Source organism: Anopheles coustani, chromosome 2 (genome assembly GCF_943734705.1).
Source record: "Anopheles coustani chromosome 2, idAnoCousDA_361_x.2, whole genome shotgun sequence".
Lineage (NCBI taxonomy): Eukaryota > Metazoa > Arthropoda > Insecta > Diptera > Culicidae > Anopheles > Anopheles coustani.
In genome coordinates, this window is record NC_071289.1 from 30,487,169 (window position 1) to 30,510,625 (window position 23,457).

Below are 23,457 nucleotides of genomic sequence, written 5' to 3' on the forward strand. Positions count from 1 at the left end.
TTCATTTTGGTCTAACGACCCGCGGCGATTTTTTTTTTTTTAATTTGTGGGTTTGTGGTCAACGGAACGGGTATCAAGGTCCTTGTTAGGACAACACGAAGCCTCCGGTAAGACATTTTTCCGTCCGCGACATAACTCTCGGTGCGTCCTTTTATCAGTGCCTAAACGTCGCGTACTTTCTCATTAACGGTGCGCAGATGTTTGATTATTTAAATTCGATTCGGTTCCCTATATTCGCGTGTGCATTGCGCAGCATCCGTCCATCGTATCGTTGTTTGGGTCGTAATCGACGCTTTCCCTCCAATGCCGGAGCGCTCATTAATAATTGATTAATGAGATTTGATTTTGCCGCAATGAGGGCCGTAATGAGGCGGTGAATTTCCTTACCAGCCGTTCTTGAGGTGGGTTCTTCAGAAAGCTGAAACAACAAACCCGACGAATTTGGCCAAATGAAATGGAAAGGTGAAAACCGGTATTTAATGCGCATCTTACAAAAGAGATGTGCGTGATGTGAGGACATTTTCATGCCGATCATTCAGTTTGGGGTCTTGTTACAGTTTTTTCAATCACTCGGTATAAGCATAAAATGTGAACGGAATATATTACTCCTTTTGCTGTAATGCACGGGATTCGAAATAAACACTGCAGCGCACAAAATAAAGCAATAAATTAGTAGAGAAATGAATAAAAATTGGTTGTCTGGTAATTAAAACCAGATTACATAAAAATAAGAATAGCTCTTAAAATCATTGATTGAAAAATAACATTCAAAGTAGACATTGATCCAATTTTGGTTGTTAAATCAAGCTGAGAAAAATAATGTGTGACCAAACAAAGATTTGTCCTAAAAAAGGAGGTAGAGCAGTTAAAATTGCCTATAAAAAGAGAACTTTTTTGAAAAGAAACATTCTCGGGTAACACTTTAGTATATTGAGATACATAATAATACACTAATAATATTTTTAAAAAATAGAAACTTTTTAGGAGGAACCACTACACTGGATAGGTTGTTGCTTCTAGAAAAACAATTTCTCAAAAAATTTATGCTGTTCTTCGGACTCTACCAACGTGGGATGACAGTACAGGAAATGCGGGACATGAAAATGGCGCTAGAGGATAGTTTGAACGTTAGGCGATTTTTCCCTGCCACACGGCGTAGTGGCTCCTTTAATACTTCGGATAATGCAAGAAACTATTGCTGTTGTCCATGTCATGTAATTTTGTCTGCAAGCCAGGAGTCGTTAGACCATACAAACAACAGAAGATAAGTTCTCAAAAGCGTAGTAACAATAGAACATTTATCAAAAGAGCTTTTCAAATTTCAATTCAAATTTATGAACGTACGCAGCCACTTCTCAAAGCTCTGGGGTTCTAGAAGAAGCTTTTGTACTCTTTTGCGGATCTAGATAAACTAAACTAGTTTGATTAATTTTCCGGAAGATTTATTAGAAAATCATAGAGAAGTATTTCATCAACTAAACCAAAATTGTCTGCTTTTTTTTACAGTAAACACTCACAGTGACCCGGGTTTTCATATCAACGTTTCAGTTTTCGAGGAAAGAAACAAAGTCGGTGAGCCTTTGCAGCTGATCCTCGGAACTGACCACAATCGGTTTCTCCTCGACCGTTCGCTTTGGTATTATCAATCGCGGGTGCGCTCCATCGATGATCTCCCAGTTGAGACCTTTGCACGTATCCTCGACCATGTCGGTTGTTTGGTTGGTCATTTCGGCGAATACATTTTCAAAGATGGAACTGTATGCTCGTCCGATCAGTGAAATCGTTTCTTGCTGTATTTTCTCCTTCAGCTCGAACATCAGCTCCGACACATGCTTCGACCAGTCGTGGTTGATAGCTTTGTAGAAACCGGCCGTATCGTTGTTCCACAGGGACACATACACTTTATACATCTGCTCCAGCTCCGAGTGGCCGGCTTTCATGTTTTGTGGTATACGTTTCCAGAGAAAACGGGCACTGGCGCTGGAAACGAAACAAACGTATCAGCATCAAGGAGGGTAACATTAATGGAAAGTACTTACAGATCATTTTGATACAAATAGGCGGCAAAAAGTTCGGAGTAAAGCTGTATCGAAACAATTCCTCCTGGAGCCTGCAAAGAAAGAGAACACTGATGTTCAGTATACCACTCAATTTACTTCCGAAACGACTGGACTTACTTCGAGCTCTTGCTTTTCTAGTAGCAGAGTTAGTTGCCGTATTTTTTCGGTGAACATCTTTCTGCAACAATTTACTATTTCACTGAAAACCCGAACTAACTTTATTGTTTACTTCTGTGGCAGGATCACGTTTGACGTTGCGATGTTTTCACGTTTTCATCGAAAGTCGACATCCGTATAAATTGGAAATATCGGATGTCGGGTCGATTTGCTTAATATCAGGATTATGAAACATCGTATTTACCTCATAGAAAACCAAAATCATAAATTATCTAACAAACACAGCCACAAAATTAGCAATTTCAAAATAAAAAGATTGGTTAAATTTCATCGACCAACCGACTCATGATTGTCAAACAGTTTTCAAAATGGCGTAATGTCAAAATGCTTCTGACAGACTCTACCTGCTCTAGTGATGGGGAAACTGAATCCCTACAGGGATTCGAATCTTTCGATTCAAATCCTTTCTGAGATCCGGAACTTCGAATCCGAATCCCAATCCGTCATATCATACATGCTCATCTAATGCCGATTTTTCATATGATGTGTTTGATTCAATGAATGATTTACATAAGAATATCAATATTGTTGACATTATTCTTCTAATTGTATTCAAACAACACAAACAATCTAGTCCGTTTTGGGGATATGCAGACTAACTTATTAACCCGCGTTTATTCCTAGAAAAGTAGCATTTATTATGTTTCAAAAACAATTATGCCAGCGTTAACATTCAAATTGAATCCATCGTGGGTCACTGAAACAGTGAAGCAAGTCCTTTGTGATGTTTTTCCGCACTTTCCCAGCGGGCACTTTATCGCTGAACGAACATGTTTGATGCTCCGATAACATTTTTCACAAATAGTGCCTCAGACATGGCTGATATAATGTATTTAAAGCTTGATTGCAGCAACAGGTAAGTAAACTGGTGCTTAGCGTCCATTACAATATATCGAACGTATTTGAGATATTCAATTCCTACATCCGCTGGGCCTTTGGTGGCCCAAATGAGCTGTTTTATTCACCGATTCAAGCTTGTAAGACCCACCACTGTAATATGTTCCTTGAGACAAAATTACTCGTCTTGCAAAGACCTTTCATTTGAGGGGTCATTTGTGGAAATCGGTCAAGAAACTAAAAAGTTATGCGAGAATTGGCTTTTTTAACCTAAATTGCCAATCAACCTGATTTACCTTTTCGACCCCTCGGGCGAACACATTCCCACCTGTGGTTTTTATCAAAAACAAGAAAGTACGGAAACATCTACCTTCAACACAAATGCGCGTCTTGAAAAGACCTTTCATTTAAGGGGTCAATCGTGAAAATCGGTTGAAAGAATCAATAGTTATTAATAAATAGGCAGATTTGGCTTTTTATTAATCGAGGTTTATCAACCTTGTTCCCGGTAGAGTGCTGTCTCTTTTCCACACAATTAGTTTTCTCAAAAACTAGGAAGTATGAATGGATCCAATGTTGCACAAAGTTGTTTGTTTTGAAAAGAGCTTTCATTTGAGGGGTCACATGTGCAAATCGGTTAAGCGATCATGAAGTTATTAACAAATTTGTTATTTCAGCAGAAAATACGAACCAAGGTATCTGTACCTTCGTCCCATTCAAAAGTTTATTTCATAAACTTCGTTTCGAAGTGGAATCTTTGTTGTATCAAGATGTTTGCCTTGAAAAGACCTTTCATTTGAGGTGTCTGTTGCTGAAATTGACCAAGGCACTAAAAAGTTATTAGCAATTTGGCTATTTCAGTCATTATTTCAAGCTGTGACCAAGTTTTTGAAGCTTGTTGGCGCGCTGCAGCTTTATGCTAGTGGTGGGTAAACCAAATCCCCAAATCCGAATCCCAATCCAAAAAACAGTCGGTCCAAGCACTCGGATAATGGACATTCTACTGTATTTCTTTGTAAAAAATAGGTTCTAGGAATTTTTCTAGAGCCTAACTTGTAAATCGCGCAAAAAACTCAATCTATGTCCATTGGACATTCTACCCAGCGTTCGATTTGAGTAAATTTAAATCAATTACATTGTCTCTAGATCGACTAGTTATGTGACTAATTCGACTCAAATCATTGTGAGTCGATTCAAACAGTTTAGGATCAAGTCAGAATCGAATCAAATCGAGTCCCAAACAAATCAAAACAGATTCGAATCCCAAACAAATCAAATCTGATTCGAGTCCCAATCGAATCAAATCTTTAGAATCCGGACTTTTCTAGCTATCAAATCTTTAAGCAACCCGTAGACGTTGCGAACTTGTACGTGCGAACAATTTGACAACCAGGCATTGCCTATGTTAAGGAAAGGAAAGGAAGATATAAGAGGAAATCTTCCTTTCCTTTCCTTAACATAGGCAATGCCAGGTTGTCAAATTGTTCGCGCGTACAAGTTCGCAACGTCTACGGGTTGCTTTAGAATCAAAAGGGATTCGAATCTTTAGAATCCGTCAAAAGGGATTCGAATCTTTAGAATCCCTCTAGGGATCGAATCTTCGAATCTTCCGAGTCCCGATTCTGCCAACACTACTACCTTCTCTAGTTCCTAAAGTAGGAACGCACCAAAAGCGTTTTGAGCCGCAAGTGATGCTTCTTCGGTAAATGCAAAATTTCCCGTAAGAAACGAAGCCGGACGGCGAAAAGTGTTGTTTGCCTGCACGGCGGGCCCTCCGTCGGCCACGGTAAAGTGTAGAAAAGTTCGTTTCGGTGCCGGCGTACGGTGGAAAAAGTGTGGTAAAGTTCCGTCTGCAGTCGGTGCTTGGAAAACGGCATCCCTGCGGGGTGTACCGTGTTGGCGGTGTAGGGGGAGTGGACGAACAAGCGACGAACAAAAAAAAAAAAAAAGAAAGAATATTAGGCGCTTTTCGAAGTGTGGATTGAAGTGAACCAAAGCTGAACGCAGTAGTGGGAAATATTTGTATCTACCGGCCGCTTGGCGAAAAACAGCACGATGTCAACAAAAGCAAGCGAAGAAGAATCGTCCTCCCATTTGGATGAGAGCGATATTGCGGACGAGTTTATTGATGATGTTTGTATCCGGATGTTTTCCCCCATGCCCTTCGGCGACAGTTACACGGTGTACTTATTGTTTCTTTTTCCTTTGCACAGGACGGGGATAAACCAGGATACTTTCCTGGGAAAACGGTCACCCTGCAAATGCTGCTCGGTGCGAACGTTCTGCAACCCGGCAAGGGTGCCATGACAATAGAATATCTCGTAAGCAAAATGCACATCGCCTACTAGGGAATTGTTTTCTAAACATTTCACTCGTCACTGACGATTTCTAGGGACAAAAGTTCGTTGGTGATCTGATGGCCGATGGTAAAATTAAATCACAGGAGACGGAAACCATCTTCTGCTCGCCGAGTGCCTGGGCGATCTACTGCAAGCGCATCATCAACCCGGACAAAAAGTCCGGCTGCGGATGGGCCTCGGTGAAGTACAAGGGACGCAAGCTGGACGCGTACAAGGCGGCCTACTACCGGAAGCAACAGAAGGAACGCGATCAAAAGGACGACACTATAGTGGAAGGTAAGTTTGAGCTATTTAAAAAGTGGTTAAATATTCCTGATCCTTTCATGTTTTACGGTATTTTGTAGATCCAGTGGAAGAAATTGAGGAGGATAAGACGGCGATGGAACCGCCTCCGGTTCGGCGCAATATCGTGTCGCACAATACGATAAGCAATCGTAATATTATGCAGTAAGTAAACTTGGGAAGCATTTTTGATGGTTTTCTTAATTAAAAAACTTTCTTACAAATGTTTTTCCCAACAGCGACTCAAACACCCTCATCGAAGCGGTTCCGTTTACCTCGATCGGTAAGATGCAACCGTTCCTCGTGACGGTAAGCACCTCCACGCTGCTCGTCATGGATTTTCACTGCCATCTGACCAACCACGAGGTGTGCGGGTATCTAGGTGGCACCTGGGACATCAACGCGCACAATCTATCCATAACGCACGCCTTCCCGTGCCGGAACACGCGGCACGATCGCGATAAGGCGGCCCTTTGCGAGCTGCAGATCCAGAAGCTGATGATAAAGAAGAATATCAACCTGGTCGGTTGGTACCATTCGCATCCGCGGTTCCCGGTGCAGCCGACGTTGCGTGATTGCGATGCCCAACTAGATTACCAGATTCGTATGCGCGGACCGACCGAGGCTTCCTACATTCCATGCATTGGGTTCATATGCTGTAAGTATGAAATTCGCATTTGTTTCAACTTTAACCATTTATAGCTAAGGTAATTTTTACCAAATGACCACTGCTCCTCACCATTGTGGGTTCCTTGATTCAATCCCAAATTTATACAGGCTATAAGACGAAACAAATTTCGTATTTCATTGCTCTCTTTCCTTAAATTTTGTATTCATGTACTATTTAGATTTTTCATTCGATGATACCGAAACCACCTTGAAATCCTTGCAAGATATTCGTCAACATCGACTAAGACTGAGTTGGTGATGAAAACAATGGAAGCACGGATAATTAATGACTCCTTAAAGTTAGTGTCCCAATAGGGTCGAGTTTAAAATGAATGCCATAAATTTGGTACTGTGATTGCTTTCCTGGTGCATGAACATGACGAAATGATAAGCGCCGTGACGCTCCTTTAATGGTGTAGGTTCGAAACCCCACTTGGGACCGGACCTCTCCCTTGTTCGATAGCTCAGACTATTCATGTACGCAAAGGAAACAGATCTAGTAAGCCCATTATGGGTAGTCATCGTTACCGAAGATGGTCATTACGCCAAAGCAAAAGAAAATAGCTGTCGTGGACCCCCGAGGCTGTCCTATCCCTACTAAGTAAATATTTACATTTCTCTATCGCTATACGTCAATTTGTAGAACATGTTTCAAATTTTGCCGTCGTTTCCCGATATTTTAAAGTTGATATGTTTAAAAAATGTGTTGAATTGAATTTTGTTTATTTCTTTTCTCACACCTAACGCAGCTCCATACGACGACCAGAACAGTGCGCTCGAGTCGAACGTAATGTCGTTCTGGGTGATGCCACCGCCGGAGAACCGTCCGGCCGAGTACGGCCGACCGATGCTGATGTCGTACACGCTCGTCCAGGACGAGACGCTGTCGGAGGACGTGAAGGAGGAGATGATGCTGACCGTCGACTACTACAAGCAATTCAAGCGCGAGCTAATCAACTTCCAGTCAATTTACGCCAACGAGGTACCGTACATTGAGAAGCTGCGCAAATCACTTAGCCCGCGGTTCCCGCGTGACTCCACTTCCGGGCACTTTTGGAATTGGGTGCGCGAGCTGCTGGGCCTGGACCCGGAGGAGATACCGGAGGTGGTGGTCATCCCGGACCCACCACCACCACCACCTCCCGTCCCACTGGACGACGGGGGAAAGCACGACGACGTGACGATCGTATCGCAAACGGCGGGACCACAAGTGCAGCCTCAGGTGGTCAACCTCGTGAACAGCGCCGAAGAGAGCAGCATCGGTGGGGAGGCGAAGAACGAGGAGGACTTTGATGGTGCGTCGGAGATGGGCGATTCGGACGTAATCTCGTTGAAGGATGACGATGGCAAACCGTCCGGTCCGTCGATCGCGGTGCCGAGTTTGCAGGCGCAGCTGAAGCGACCGTCCGGCTTGAACATGACTCCATCGCCCTTGTCCAGCTCGTTGGTGGTGTTGCCAACCAACTTGACGGGCCAACCGACGACGGGCGTTTCGAACAACGGCAGTGCCGTTCCGAATCCGATGCCGACGGCTACTAATCTGTCCATGAACAATACCAGCGGGGGCCAGATGATAATCAACAACCATCAACAACAGCAGCACCATCAGCAGCAGCAGCAGCAGCAGCATCAGACCCCGATGGCCCTCGTTGGAGGACCTACGCTGGCGGCTACCAATACATCGTCCCCGCGCGATAGCCCCATCACGATTCCCTCGAATTCGGCCAGCCCGGCCAAGTTCGAGATTCCTGTGCGTGCGAGCCCATCGCCCGCCAAGTCGGACACCTCGTCGTGCCGCAGCCGCACCCGCAACTCCCCGGCACCGAGCCCCGGCAAGCTTTCGATCGGTGACTTCTTGGGAAGTGCGGCGACGGCAGGAAACCGAGGAAGCCCCACGCTAAGTTCCCTCATTGGAAGTATGGGAGCCGGTGGGCAGGCCGGCGGAGGATCATCCAGCGGCGGGGCCGGAGGTGTCCCGTCGAACATTCACGATCTTTACGCGGCCACATTCGCTTCGCTCGGCAGTGCGCTTCCTTCGAATCTGCTCTCGCAGGACTATGCCGCTCTGTTTGGTCAAGCCGGTGCGGGCCAGGGCGGTGGAAAGGGACAGCGTGGTGGTGACGAGTACGGACTGTCGGCACTGACCGCCCTGGCCCAGGTGGCGGCCGCTTCGGGGTTGTCCAACTCGCAGATCAATGAGACGCTACTGCATAGCCTTAACCGGAGCATATCGTCGAAGGGTGGTGGTGGGGGTGGCAGTACGGCCACCTCAGTGGCACCGGCGTCGTCCACCATCACGTCGAACAGTGGCACGTCGGCGGGCGCCGGTTCGGGACTTCCACCGATTCCGAACATGAAGGAATTCATGCAGCAGCTCGAGAAGGGAAATCTAAGCATGCTGATGCAATCGCAGTACGGAAACCCCTTGGTGGGGATGGCCGGACTGACGTCAAGCCCGGGAGGTGGAAATGCGACGAGCGGGGGTGGTAATCCAAACCCAACCGGAAAGTCCGGTTCGGGCCGCTCATCCAGTAAATCGTCCCGCTCGAAGGCGAACCAGTTGGCCCAACAGCAGCAGGCGGCGGCCGCAGCGGCCGCAGCCGTGGCCGCTCAGCAGCAGCTCCAGCAGGCCCAGCAAGCCCTCCTGCAGCACCAATCGATGATGGAGTACGCCGACTTTTCGGCCAAGTTCGACCAGGGCAAGTTGGCCGACCTGATGAAGTCGCCCGAGTACAGCCAGATGTTGCTCCAGCAGGCGCAAGCCCTCGGCAGCTTGGGCAGCGAGATTTCGATCATCAAAAAACCCAGTGGTGGCGGAAAAGGCGGCTCGAACGCGTCGAAAGACCTCTCCATGGGGGGTGGCTCCTCCTCCTCCTCCTCTTCGGCCGCGACGTCAGCGGCGGCGAAAAAGGAGGCCGCCAGTGAGTTCGTGGCGAAACTGCGAGCCGTCTTCTCGACCGACGCGTACCTACCGCCCGTCCCGACGACGGCCGACATCAATCTGCTGGTGGAGCAGTCGCAGAAGTACCCGGTCGTGCAGCAGATCCTGAACTCGGGCAACCTGGACGATATCCAGGTGCTGCTGAAGGCGCAATCGCTGTCGAACAACTCGCTCGATTTTGCCGCCTTCCTTCCGGTAGCAGGCGGCGGTGGGGGATCGGGAGGCGGAACGAACGGAAGTAGCGGCGGAACCATGACGTCCGGGCTCGGCGCCCTCGGCATGCTCGATGGGTCGTCCTCGGGTAAATCGTCGTCGAATTCGAAGGGAGGTGGGAATAATAGCAACAGCGTGGGTAACAACTCCCACAAGGGAGGGGATGCGCAGGGGGAGATGGCAGCTGCGGCCGCGGCAGCCGCTGCCATGAACCCCTACCTGGCCGTCCCGAACCTTTCCGCCCTCTTCGAACCGATCCAGCAGCAACAACAGCAACAACAACAACGCGGAGGTGGAGGTAAATCGGGCGGTAAAGGTGATAAGGCGTCGAAGGCGGCTGCAGCGGCGGCGGCGGCAGCAGCGGCCGCGGCCGTCAGTAGCGCCTCCGGCATGCCCAACCCATCCGATATGCTCAGCAGTCTGTTCACGTCCGGCGGGGCCGGTGGTCCCGGTGCGGCCGACATGAACGCCCTTCTCTATAGCCAAGCGGCGGCCGCGGCGGCTGCAGCTGGCGGCAAAGGGGCTGCCGATTTGAACCTTCTCTTCGGTGGAGCGACTGCCGCCGCCGCCGGCACGACATCCTCGCCCTCGGGTGCTCCCCCGCCGTGTTCCGGCGGTTCGGCAGCCGGTGGTGGAAAAGGGTCCGGACCTCTCGATTACCTTTCGATGTTCCCGAACTTTTCGGCCGCGGCCGCTGCCGCCACCAAGCTGCCCGACATGTCGTCGCTGTTTGCGTCCGCGCAGGATAAGTACGAAATCCCGGATCCCCTCTCGAAGGCGACGCTCGAGGCGAACAACATGTACCTCGCCCCGTCCGCCTCGCTGCTCAAGCTGCACCAGGAAGCGTTCAACTCGATGCTGATGAAGCCACCGAAATCGTCCTCCTCCTCGACGACGTCCTCGTCGACGGGTAAGATCGAAACCCCACCACCGCAAACCTCGTCCGCCGCCGGATCATCCGGCGTGGCGCAGGGTGCGTCGATCATCGCTTCACCCGGCTCGCGCTCTACACCCACCAAGTCGGCCAGCCGTGAGAGTCCATCACTTGGCACCACGGGAACCGGAGCCAGCGGTGGTGGTAGTGGTAGTGGTGGTGGTGGCAACTCCAAGTACAACTTTTCCGCCGTCGATCTTGCCGTATCCAGCGTGGTTCCGCTCGCGGCCAGCTCACCACTCGGTGCCGCCGCCGCCGCCGACCTCTCGCGGAAGACGCTGCAAACACCACCGGTCGATATGTCCCGCTCGTCGCCGGTCATCCCCGGCACGACCTCGACGTCCATGGCGTCCCCGTTGATTGGAGGTGCCGGCACTACGCCACCGCCCGGCTCTTCCTCGTCCTCGATTCTACCGCCGTACAAGAAGCGCATGGAGTTTGCGTCGATCGCTGACCTCGTCGCGGCACCGCCCGCTAAGATGCCCAAGATGTCGTCCGAGAATCTCGACCCGTGAGCAGCAGGTGACCGTTAGGCCCGGAGTCAGCAAAAACAAGGGAACGGTCAGGGCGGGCGCTATTTACACGATAGGTACGGAACGATTCAATCTCCGCCACGCGACACACACATACAACGTTTAGTTTAAGCGAGCTCTAAAGTGTTAGGGTACGATTAATTTTTAAGCGATCCCTGGGAAGAAGCGAACAAAATGAGAAAACAATCAAGCCACTCTTTCGGAATCTATCGTAGCGTCTAGATTGAAAAATCAAACCACTTAATTTTTAACCCCAGCTCCCCTACGGGGAGGATTTAATTTAACAAAAAAACGTTTTTAAAGAAACGACTATTTCTTTTCTACACGGAGCACTGCCGATGATACCCGGAGTGTTTTATGCTTTTCTTTTCGAGTCCCTTTTTCTCGCCTACTCTGTTCTCCGTGCGCTTACCGTGTTCTTGTTCGGAGTTGTTGCGATTAGAATGAATCTCATGCTCGGATTGGAAAGGCGAACGACAGAAGTTTAACAGAGGAACATTGGAAGAGTGGAACCCCCTTAAAAGGGAATTGAAATCGCAAAACGGTTTATATTTAAATATATCTATTCTAGGGCAGCACCTTAAGTAAGTAAATTTCACTACGAACCGGTCGTCGGGGGGGAAAACTGTCAGTAAAAATGCAAACGAAAAGAAGATCAAAGTACTCCTCCAAGGAGAAAGCTGATGAAGTTGATAAATATCGTTGGGTATCCTTCGTATTGATTTTCCTGATAGCGATGTGTGGAGGAGGTCAATTCGATTGTTCCAAATGCGACGATCGTGTTACGCTGTTTCTGGGAGAAAGGGAACGGGGATTCAGGACGGGACAGTGACAGTGAAGGAAACCCCCTGGTAGAGAAAGTAAATCCGTGCTGTCCGCCATCCAACGCCAACAAGTATTAGCGAATAATAAAATCTACCTTAATAGTATTTTATGTGTGATCGAAACCGACGGTTTTACTTCATTGAGCTGGAAAAGTAGTATCCGAATTATCCGAGGTGCAAAGTAAAACAAACCCTGTACCGCGCGGCTCAGAGTCGTGTCGGCGTCGATTGAGTACGGTCGTATTTCTCGAAGTTGCATCTGAAAAATCTGTCCAGGCTACCAGGATCGCAGAACGCACGAGGAGGTAGTTCGAACTGCGGGCCTGCTATGGTGGTCTCCTTCTAGCACAAACTTTAGACAAGGTCCAACGTACGACCCCGCTTGATCAAAGCCCATTGGCGAAATTGTGGGCGTGGCTTATTTTGCAAAGGATACCTCTTTGCAATCATGCAACCCTGGTATCGAAACTGATTCCAGAAATCATTTTCTTCGCTCGCTCGGAGCATTTCCGGGAGATCTTCCGGACTTCCGCGCGCGTCGACGTAATGTGGCGTAATGTTGCTGTCATCAACGTTGTTCCCGATTTTCTTTCGTTCTTTTGCAACACCTCCCCCTCCCGCCCACTAAAACCAAGATCTTCTTTTTTCATTACTTTAATTTGCATTTTCTGTTTATTCTTATTTTTTTCTGTTTTGTTTTGTGGTTGAAGTTTTTACGCATTATTCGTTATTGTTATCATTATCGTTACGTTTCTTCTCATTTTTTTCTCCTCTTTATCTTTTAATCATTACCGTAGTTATTTTTAGGTTTAATCTGTTTCTTTTTCTCTCCCTTCTCCTCCGCCTCATCCTCTTTCTTCTCCTCCTCCTCATCCTCCATCTTCCCCACCCTTCCTTATAGCCCTTCTTGCGCACAAGTTTTGTCCACTTAAACACTACAATAAAAAGTAAAGCTGATCAATATCAAGGTATGAATTCAGAATCGTAAATTGAACACAGTGTTTCCGGTTTAATTCTCTTGTTCTCACATGTTGGTTGCTTGTTGTTGTTGTTGTTGATGTTGTTGTTGTTGTTTGTTTTTTTTCTTCTTATATTTTCATCTCTTCACCTCTATTTAACTGTTTTTTTTCTTCTTTCTTTTATTTCTTCTGCTGCTGGCCGCTAGCTGTTGCTGCTTGCTGCTGATGCATCTTTTGCCTGGTGCTGTTTCCTGCTTGTCTTTCTGCTTCGGGTGTGTGTATGTATGTTTGTTTCCGAAGAAACTAGTATTTCTTCGAAAAGCTTCGTCCCTGGTGGCTTGTTTCTCCTGCTTTTTCGCTGTCGTTTCTCATTCACTTCGGTAAGTTCTGTTGGTCTATTAGCTTTTAGTCATTTTTCAAAAGATCCTGATCGAGTTTGGTTTTTTTCTCTTTAATTTGTGAATGGTTTTTTTGTTGGGTCTTTCCACTCGTCACTTTCCACTGTTGAGGTACGTACACATTTTCTTACGATCGCAAAAGGCTGAAACTATCGGGCAGCGTACTAGCGGTATGAATGATTCTTTTCACCTTTTCTTTTCATATCTCTGGGGAGGTGATGATGATGGTGGTGGTGCTGCTGGTGTGTAAGGTTATAGACTGCCGGAACGACGTTCGTTTCAATTCCGAATCGGAAACCGAAGGGTCCGAAATGATCGTTCGTAAACACGAAGGGAAACATAAAAAGCAAAGCATCTTCGTTCTCGCGAAGTGAAGATCGTCTTCGTCGATCATTCTGATTTTTCTTCCACCTTCGTAAGCCCAATAATATCCACACACAAATAGCTAATTAACCCAATCTAAAGCGAGCTAATGTTACTTTTAAGGAATCGATCATATGTTGTTTTTACATTCAAATGTTGCTCCACTCACTGGTCTTACGGTTTGAAATACATCAATGGTTTCACTGGCACTCCGTTTCAGAGCCTCGACTTTGCTCGCCTAAACGTTTCCAAATTTTACTAAGTAATGATCTCTTTTCGTTACATGTTCTGTTTTTTTTTTGTAATGATTCTTTTCGGTCGGCGGTCATGGCATACACGCATGAGGGTTCATAACTCAACTCAAGCTAGCACTTCTAGAGGACTTCCCTTCACTTTTCCCCTCCAAATAAAAAGAAAACAGGTTACAAAATTTTGACCATTTAGTTAGTTAGTTCTCGTTTTTTGTTTGCGATGTTGTTCATCATCGATGTCTACGACAATACGTGGATTGCGCTATAGTGTTTCAAGTTTTGCTAGAATTTCTTGCTATATGTTGGAAAACAAAAACATAAAGTATGATAAAATCACACTCAAAATTTGTGAAACTATTCCACGGATCGTTATCCTGTCGTTTGTTTCGGTAAAAAGAAAAAAACACACACACACACATTGGAAAAACCGAGTCTGTTGTCGTGGCAGTGGTTTTATACACACAGTTGGTGGCAGGTAGTTTTGGATGAGTGGAAATTACCAAACGGTATACATGGGTTAAACAAATCCTTAACGATTTAGCAATGTTTGTAAGTAAACAAACTACAACCCTTTGTGTACTTAATGGGAAGCAGATTGAAGAAAAATAAGCTGTACAACAACAATAAAGCATAACAAAAAAGTAAAAAATGAAAGTTCTTCCTTGCAAAGTTTCAAAGCATTGTGTGAACAACCTCCGAGCGAGTGGAGGAAAGTATAAAATTTTCAAACAATTTCACTCACCAGCACTACATTTGAAATGAAAAGTGCAAAATTAAGAAAACACATCGCGAGTTTCTAGCACTAAGATCATTCTCAGGTTTCGCTATAACATAGCATGAGCAAACAATAATATCAATCCGACTGACTGACTTCCTGTTTGGGCAAAATTTTGTTGGGCTATTCTTGCTGGGTGTGTGTGAATGTGTGTGTGGATGTGTGGATTGGTTCTGATATTGTTCACCATTCCAGTGTGCCCTCCGTGGTCAATTCCGCACATTTCGTTTAATCTTATGCTTTGATATCTTAAAAAAACGGTCTCAAAAGTTTGCTCTAATCAATAACATCAAAACGAATGTATAACAAACCCTGAAAAAAAACCCACAAAAAAGTAGATAGTAAATAAAATAATGAAACTCTAATAGAAGCTCAACACGAACGAAACAAATGAAAGGCGGAAAAATAAACCCAACGAAGTAAATTAATTTAGGCCAACGTATTGAAAAGCCTTTCAAAAAACAAATAACAGTGTTTCGGGAAGGATAAAACCAACCAAAACTTCCTTCAACAAGGTTTCCTTGATGTATACACACGCACAAACAGGCACGCATACATATACACACACACGCACACACTTACACAAACAGTAAGTTGTCTTGAGTAGCGTCCGGTTTTGCACCGAGTTGTTGCCGGGTTGCAGTTGCAGTTGCAATAGTAAGTAGTAAATAGTAGTTATTAAGTGTAGTGTAGTAATAGTAATATTATTTAGCAGTAGTACTCGCTCGCGTTCGTTTTTCCCTCCGAATGTTTCGATAAACCATGCTATCTATAGCTGCATACACTGCCCTACAACTCTGTATGTGTGTGGGTGTGTCTGTATGTGTCTGTGCGCTCTGTTTCTGTCACTTTGCCTAGTTGCTCTGCTGTCTAAATTTCTTGGAGTTGCTCCATTATTCTCTGTAAAAATATAAAGTTCTCTAGTGTGTTCTAGTTCGCGTTGCAATGTAGTTTCATTTTTGTTCATCATTGTTTAGTTTTTGTGTTTTTTTTTCAAACTTTTCCTCCTGTTTTTTCGCTCGGCAGCATTCGTTCTCACATTTTACTGTTCGGCTAGTGATCTTCATTGTGTTTCTTGTTTTGTGTGTTTTTGTTTTCCGTTCAATTCTTCGCTCAATAGTAATATGATTACACAAGCAAAAACCCGCAGCTTTACAAGGATTTTTGCTATCATTTAACCCTTCTATCTAACTCTTCTTCTTTTAGTGCCCTAGAGTTCTGATAAGCGCACTGCACTAAATACAGTTGGATTGTGTATGTGTGTGTTTTGCTGCCGTGATAATTTCTTAATTTTTACACTCTTCTAAACCGTCCCTCCTACCGCATACCAATACCGAGAACCAAAAATAAAGTCTTTTTAGGTATGTTCTCATCTGTGTTTGCTCGTTCACTCGTTCACTAGAGGATATTTTTGCCTCGTGTTTTTTTTGTTTTACTATTTTTTTCAATTTTCCCAAAATGTCCTCCCACAAACCGCAACACGCGTGTGTTTCGTTGATCATTTAATTTAACCGATGGTACACAGGTAGCCCGCTTTAGTTTTTTTTTCCTATCCTTTTCTACTGATTCATTCTTGTCCACAAACGGTTCGCCTTCTTGTCGGGGAAGAAGTGTCATTGTTCGTCGAAGAAAAGCCTGCAGCAGCATCGAAAGGGTAGAGATAAAAACAACAACACAAAACAAAAGAACAAAGAAACAGCAACTCAGCTGTTGCTCGCACTTTTCGCAGTGTTTGCATCAACCAATTCTATGGTATATTGAGTAATCTTTCTCTTCCTCCGCCGCTTTTCTAATATTCCTTTTTTTCACTATACGGCTCAAGCCATCCTCTGTTTTTTTTTTTTTGTTTGTTAAGTATGGAAAAAATATATCGACTTTGTTTTATATATCAATTCGTTTTTCTTTGTTTTTTTTACACATGTAAGATATTTGTATATATTTAAGAGGAACGAACAGAAAACCAGCAATCGGTTTGTAACTTATATAGTGTTTTTTTTGTGAGTCGCAATTTTCTTTATATACCGTAAAACTAAGTAGGAAAATAACGTTCAAGTAAAGCTTATTTTGGCATTTTACATTTTCATTCTCCTGCTGTCCTTCTCCTTCATCTCCTTCCTTCTCCTTCGGGGCCTTTCAGCGCACGCTTATCAGCTATATGGGTTTTTGTGTTGAGTTGTGTTTATTGTGTAAGTATGCGCTTTCTTACCGATGCATTCATCTGTAGATGCGTTCCTTCTTCTTGTTCTTCTTCTTTTTTTTCTTTCTAGTTTTTCGTTTAGTTATAGCGCTGCACTTACCCTATCTTATTTTCTATTGCCATCTTTTTTTCTTTTTCTTATATAATTTTTCCTTAAGCCCTAGTTTGATTACTTCTAACCATTCGACCGTTTTTTTTTAAACTTCCTCAGCCTGCTCTCTTTTTTTACATGGAACGCGGAAGGGTTGGATGTATTTAATGTTGTTTTAGTTTTCTGTTTCTCTTCTTTTCTTCGTTATTTTTATATGGAATAAATGTTTTTTTTTCTTTCCTCTCCTTAAGAGCGTAAGTTTGCGAGTTTTCTCATCTCTCCCATCTTTTAGCAACTATGTTTCTGCATCTTTTCTTTTTTTTTTTGAAATTTATGCTTACTTCTCTTAACCATAAACACGTTTGGGGCCGCGGGCGTGTGTTATGTTACTCTTCACTTACGATGACCCTACATCTAACTGTTTACAGTTGCTGATAGCTTAAACGTATATATTTTACTACTTTCTAAAAAGAGTTCTCTAACCACACGCTGGTACACATATCTCAATTCTTCCCTTCTCGGCTCGCGTCCCCACCACACCACCGTGCGGCGGCCCGCGTGCAGAATTGTGCGTGCGTCTTCCCGTGCGTGTTCCAGCAAAAAAGTTGGGAACTTTCTACGAGGACGAGTCCGAGGAGGTACGCAAATTTGCGACAACGCGTTTTATCGGGTTTTTTTCTTCTGTTTGTTTGTTTTTTTGTTTGCTTGGCACCTCCGCATTGCCAACGTGTCGTAGCAAAAAATATGGCTTACAAAACCCAGAGTTGTGGCAGCTTTGCCTTTGGCTCTGTTCTACTTTTTTTTCTCTTCTTCTCCTTCTTCTTCTCTCCTTTGCTTCTTCTGGCGAGGATAAAAATCCGTTGATTTTACGTTGAGTGTCTGTCTGTTTGTGTTGTTTTGTCATCTGTCATCTTATCTAACTACTAGTCTTCTAACTTCTAGGTTCATTATTTACTCTTACTACTTTCTTAAACATTTTATCTGCTTTCCTCTACCACTTCCACGTACCTCCCGTTTACAGACACACACACTTACGGTTCACTCGTTCGTTTTTTGTTTCTACAGTGTAACAAAAAGAAGAGGCCTCCAATGGTAACAGAGAGTGAGAGTGAGAGAGAGAAAGAGAGAGAGAGTAAAAGTGAGAGTGAGAGAGAGAGAGAGTGTGGGAGAGAAAGTGCGGTATAACCGTGCACCATCTCTCGAACGGTAGTATGGTATTATAAGCAGTTATAATAGTAATAGGTTCCTTTAGGAGATGCAACCGTACATTACAAAACATCCAATCCATTGATTGGCATTCTACTACTTCGGCGTTTGTGTTTTTCGTTCTGTTTTTCCTTCGTTTTGCATCAACTGCTCTCCACCCTCTAGCACTGGTTAACTGTTGTCTTGCGTGATTTTTTCTGTTTCTTTTTTTGTTTTTTCTTTTCTTTTTGCTTTTCTTTTTTTTGCTTTCTAGTGATTTCCCCAAGTCTGTGTATAAAGTGTTCAACTTTGCGCCCTAACACCTTACCCCCTCTTCAAACGCAGGTACCCTCTTTTTGCGTAATTTCTCTTCCACCATTGCTATTTTGCATAACTTTTCAGTATCTTGGAAGTGTGTGTGTGTGTGATCATATCTTAAACGGTACTAGCAGCATCGAACTATAATGCAAGTCTGTTTCTGAGGTTTCAGGTCGCCAGATCTCGGATCAGGTTGTTTGGCGGCCATTCCTTGCCCTTGCCGTGCCGTACACGCCCACTTCAAACGCCAGATGGCTCGCAGGTGGATTGAGGTGGTCTATGACACTGTCATACAGTGTCAAAAGATTTCTATTGTTGTTCGCTTTCTCATCAACTTACCCTCCCTCCCCCCCTCTTATGCTGACTCCACTGGCTGTCGTAATCAATATTGACTGAAGAGATTTTTTTTGTTGTGTTCTTTAATATTTTTCTAATTTACTCTCCTTTTCCTCTTCTTTATCGGGGTTTCTTCCATCCCTCACGGGTTTTGTGTATATGTTTTTTTTCTCCTCTTCATCACTTTACTTTTTTTTCCTTACTCTGGATTTTGTGTATATATCATATTTTATATGTATTTCTTCTGTGTTAAATCAAGTTGCTAAATTTTCCTTCGATATTGGCAGTTTTCGGTACATTTTTCCTATGGTCTGTCTTCGTTATTCGTTCCCTTGTATGTTTTACAGGTTTGTTGCAAATTAGTTAATCATTTTTCAGCTTGTTTTTTTTCATCTTGTAAGGGTTTTTGTTTTTGTATTTACATGGTCGAATCATGCATAAATCCTCGCACCCTTTCACCGCGCGCGGCGGAATAAGAAAATTGGTGTCGCTTATACTCTAAATAAATAAAAACTAGGAGAGGCGACCGCCCGCCGCCTTTCTCCGTTTACGCTTGGGACGATTGGGGGCTAGCGCCGGTGCTACCGGCACCACTACCGGCCGACGCTGCGGAACCGGGGCCACCGGTTACCGGTTGCTGTTGCTGCTTGGGGGCTTGTGATCGTACGAAGTCGATCTGGGCGTAGGTGAAGGCACCGCCGCAGCGAACCGTTTGCTGCTGCTGCTGCTGCTGCTGCTGCGAGGTACATCCGGGACTAGGGCTTGGGGTGGACGGCATTGCTTCGAACGAGTAGCGTGCTTCGTTCGAACCGGGCATCGGTTCGTCGACGTCCATCTTCTGTACACTGTTCGACGCGGAGGAAGCCAGCGTTGGTGCTGGCCCGATAGCCACCGCCCCCGGAAGAACCGTTTTGCTGCTGCAGGGCGGTAGGTCAAGGCTGGCGTAGTGTAGTTCCCGCTCGGAGCTGACCGAGGGCGGGCGGGAGATGATGTGCGGATCGGTGACGGAGCTGACCGAGTCGGGCCGCGATTCGGCCACCACCGCGATGGCCGTGCACGACGCGGAAGGGCTTTGGTTTTTGCTCTCACACAGCGTCGACGTGGACGAGGCGGACGATGAGGTAGCTGATATGATCGGCAACCGTTCACTGTTAGCCGAATTAGGCCGTGAGGTACCGGGTGCGGAGGAAGTGGGCGTACCGCTGCTGCTGGTGCCACCGGCGAGCATTGCGATGGCCCCCCGGCCGCCGATCAGCTCACTGTTGACACTGTTGGGTCGCGTACCAGAAAGGCTACGCTGCAGGGGAGGCTGTGGCGACGCCGATGCCGACTGCTCGAAGGAGAACGCCGTCGTAACACCGTCCAAGCGGCGGGCAAAGTGAGCCTTCGGCGAGCTGGCGGTGCAGTTGAGCACCTTCGTCGTGGCGGCCGGTACACCCTGCCCCAGTAGTTCCGCGTCCTGCGACGATGCGATCGGTTTGAAACCCATCTGCGGGTTCGAGAGGAAGGTGGATTTCTTCGCCACCAACACCGGAGGGCTACTGCTGGACGCGCCACCCGCCACGGAGCCCGTCGGAGAGGTCGTTCCGGCACCAGCACCGCTGCCACCCATCGAGGTCGTTGACTGCTTCCGTGCGCTGGCCGGGTTCATAAGCGCATAGTCGCCCGCCCCATCGTCGTCGATGCGATTGCGGACCGTCGGTTGTGGCACCGGAACCACCGTCTCCGGTGTGACCGGTCCAACGGGGCAGAAGTTTACATAGTCCGGCTGAACCACACCGGGACTGGCGAGCGCTCCCGATCGCGGGAACGTTCCCGAGCCGCGACTTCCGGTGGAAAGTTTCCTCACCGACGCTTCACCGGAAGGACCCGGAAGGGACTGCTGCCGGCCGAGGCTGAGCTCGGCATAGTTTTGACTTAGATCCTCGAGCGTTTCCATACCAGCGGCTCCCGGTGGTGGTTGCTTCGGCGCTTCCACCACGTTTGCCGGGAACGGTTTGGTGGGACTTGACGGGCTGAAGGGAAATATGGTCGCCTGACTGCCGGAAGGGGTCACGATACCGCTGTCCCGTGAGTCACATCGCGCTCGCAAAACACCTCCACCCCCTCCTCCTCCTACTCCCTTCGAGGGGCTGAAGCCAACCGAGCCGCTCTGCTGCCCGGTGGTGGTCTGAACCGGTTGCTGCAGGGACACGATCGTGGCCGACACATGGGCGGAACTACTCTTTCCCGCTTGGTGGTGATTATGGTGATGATGGCCGAGTGGCAGATAGTTGGGGATGTTGGAGGACGCTTCCACCTTCGATTCGCCGCTCAGATCCAACCGACACTTTCCCGCACCGGGCGCGATCGTGATCGGTGCCGATGGAACCGGCTGTGACGGCGTCGGCGTCGTCGCCGTCGTACCGAAGGACATGTTCATGTAGTCTTCGGCCGGTGGCATGGCACTCGACGACCCCGCCGTCTGGGTGGTTGTGTTGTGACTAAACGACATCTCCATATAGCCGTCCGGCGCACTGCTCGTGTCCATCGATCCGGCCGTACCGGTTGCAGCAGCAGCAGCAGCAGCACCGACGACCTCCTCATCGTTGCCACCCTGCAGCATCTTTTCCTCGCTTCCACTGTCGACCGAGCTCATCATCATCAGGGGCGTCATGTTTAGGTAGTCTTCGGAAGGTACTTTTGTCGCGGTCAACGCCCCTCCGCCACTGGTTGGCTTGGCCAGCATCCGGGGGTACATGTCGAGGTAGTTGTTGTTCTTTCCGGCGCTACCGTCCATCCCGGAGGAGCTCGCCGTCGAAGCAGCCGTCGCGCCATTGTTGTACTTCTTTGGAGAGCTGATCTGTATCGGGTTGCTGGTGGACTTGGCCGAACCGGACCCACCTCCGAGCGGGCCGTCGACCACATCCTGGCCCGGCACGTTGGCAACACCCGATGTCATGTTGAGATAGTCACCCTCCTCCGATTGCGAGTTGAGACGACTGCCACCGGGTGCCCCACCTCCGGGGCGCATCTCGACGTAACCAGCGAGTGCGTGGGCACTGGCCACCGCACGCTCGCGCTCCTCGTCCAGATTGCTGCCACTCTGCGGATGGTGCTGGTGATGGTTGTTATTGTTCAGGTTGTTGGTTCCACTGGTGGCGCTGCTGCCGGACATATCGAGGTAGTCTTCCATGCCGGGAATGACGGCACCGGGCAGCTCGTGGGTGGTGGCTCTCTTCAGCGGCGTACTGCTACTATTGCCCGCCTCCTCCCCAGTCCGGGGCGACGAGTAGTCGATCTCCATCAGATCGGCCATCTGATCAAACGATCCGTGGCTGGCGGTACCGGCACCCGAGGAGGATCCGCCCAACAGGGGTCTCCATTCGGCCAGCAGCGACCCACTACCCGCCCTACCAACCGCACTCTCGTCCAGCGGCAGGTTCGCCTCCAGCGTCGCCCCAAAGCTGCCCACGTGCGGGATGCTGCTCGTGCTTCCGCCACTATTGTTGTTGCTCTCCGTAACGCTGCCCTGCGAGCTGCTCGACACGAACGACACGATGACGGGCGCCTGCGAGTAGCCCTTGTACATCTCCGAGCACCGGGGGACCTTCGCCCGCGAGCCCACCGAGAAGGCACGCTGGCGGGAGCTGGCGGAACCGCCACCACCGCCACCTGCCCCACCGAGACCACCCTCGGCCGAGCTGAGCATGTCGATGCGCAGCTTGCGCTTGATGTGCTCCGGCCGGCTGCCGACCGAGTACGTCCGGTACGGCCGATCGTTCATCTCACCCTCGTCACTCTGGCCAATGTACGCCGGGACCTTCTCCAGCGACAGCCGTAGGTCGGTCGAGGGCGTTCCGGAGGTGATGCTGCAGCTCGACGCGGCCGACGACATACCGCCGATACCGCTCGCTGCCCCACCATTGCCACCGCCGCCGCCGCCGCTGGTGGCGTTCGAGAGCCGGCTGCTCGTTCCGTTCTGCGTCGGATCCATGCTGACGTACTCCTCCGTCGGCGGTTGGGCCGCTGTTCGGGGCATGCTCATCGGGACGTACCCATCGACAAGGTCCTCGGCGAGGCTGGACGCTCGGCTGTGCGCACTCGAGCTCGAGCAGAGTCTGCAAAGCGAAAAAAAGCGAAACAGAAATTATCACCTGATGACACACTGCGCAAACTGAGTCAGAGAGAGTGACTGAGTGAGTGATTCAATCAGTGAGTTGATTCTATTCACTAAGATGATTTATTTTGGCCCAAGCTCAGTGAGAATGATTTGCTTCAGTGAGAATGCGTTGGCTCAGTGAGAATGATTTGGCTCACACACACATTGATGCAGTGAGCCACATCATTTTGAGTGAGCTAAATCACTCTGAGGGAGCCAAATCACGCTGAGTTAGTCAAACCATGCTCACTGAGTCAAATTATGAATGAATCAAAATAATCTTGTTGAATTAACGGATTGACTCTCTATTACAACTCACTCACTTTGAATTGACTCACGTTACTCAATCGTTATTCTCAATACTTGTCGAAACTAGTGATGTGCGTACTGAGTATGAATAAATGAGTGAGTAAAATATATTGAATTGATTGATTTAAATCTTCACGGACAGTTTTTTTAACTTAGTTTTTATTTGAATCCTGAACAATGATTCGAAATCCAAAAGAGTGAACGAGTGGATAATTTAAGAAGAATTGCTAGTCCATCTCAAACAAGGATTCCATGCCATGGAATCCAAGGAACCATGTCCACATATTCGGGCTGTTTGAGAATA

The 23,457-nt window shown here is 47.4% G+C and overlaps 3 protein-coding genes across 3 annotated transcripts in view; 1 reads left to right on the forward strand and 2 right to left on the reverse strand.

The window, feature by feature from the left end:
* Positions 1–1,431: 1,431 nt before the first annotated feature.
* Positions 1,432–2,283, reverse strand: LOC131263936 (COP9 signalosome complex subunit 8). The gene is made up of 3 exons (XM_058266225.1): positions 2,178–2,283; positions 2,040–2,110; positions 1,432–1,980 (listed from the first exon to the last, which is right to left on the reverse strand). Exons 1-3 carry the CDS (start codon positions 2,232–2,234, stop codon positions 1,545–1,547), a joined length of 564 nt encoding a protein of 187 aa, XP_058122208.1. The 5' UTR covers positions 2,235–2,283; the 3' UTR covers positions 1,432–1,544.
* Positions 2,284–4,731: 2,448 nt separating this feature from the next.
* On the forward strand, positions 4,732–11,944 carry LOC131261977 (MPN domain-containing protein CG4751). The gene is made up of 6 exons (XM_058263859.1): positions 4,732–5,207; positions 5,288–5,395; positions 5,467–5,710; positions 5,779–5,881; positions 5,956–6,374; positions 7,135–11,944. The coding sequence occupies exons 1-6, from the start codon at positions 5,130–5,132 to the stop codon at positions 10,986–10,988; spliced, it is 4,806 nt and encodes a 1,601-aa protein (XP_058119842.1). The 5' UTR covers positions 4,732–5,129; the 3' UTR covers positions 10,989–11,944.
* Positions 11,945–13,793: 1,849 nt separating this feature from the next.
* LOC131265891 (pneumococcal serine-rich repeat protein) overlaps positions 13,794–23,457 on the reverse strand; it is a 196,930-nt gene continuing 187,266 nt past the window's right edge. Inside the window, exon 14 of the mRNA XM_058268230.1 lies at positions 13,794–22,803. Coding sequence (XP_058124213.1) covers positions 19,251–22,803 — 3,553 coding nt within the window. The 3' untranslated portion in view covers positions 13,794–19,250. The remainder of the gene's footprint in view (positions 22,804–23,457) is intronic.

Excerpts from the sequence above, each read along its gene's own strand:
- LOC131261977 (XM_058263859.1), top strand. The coding sequence starts at position 5,130 with ATGTCAACAAAAGCAAGCGAAGAAGAATCGTCCTCCCATTTGGATGAG. Across the intron at positions 5,882-5,955 it reads AGCAATCGTAATATTATGCA|CGACTCAAACACCCTCATCG; the intron begins GTAAGTAAACTT and ends TTTTCCCAACAG. Across the intron at positions 6,375-7,134 it reads ATGCATTGGGTTCATATGCT|CTCCATACGACGACCAGAAC; the intron begins GTAAGTATGAAA and ends CACCTAACGCAG.
- LOC131263936 (XM_058266225.1), bottom strand. The coding sequence starts at position 2,234 with ATGTTCACCGAAAAAATACGGCAACTAACTCTGCTACTAGAAAAGCAA. Across the intron at positions 2,111-2,177 it reads TAGAAAAGCAAGAGCTCGAA|GCTCCAGGAGGAATTGTTTC; the intron begins GTAAGTCCAGTC and ends CTTTCTTTGCAG. Across the intron at positions 1,981-2,039 it reads TATTTGTATCAAAATGATCT|CGCCAGTGCCCGTTTTCTCT; the intron begins GTAAGTACTTTC and ends TTTCGTTTCCAG.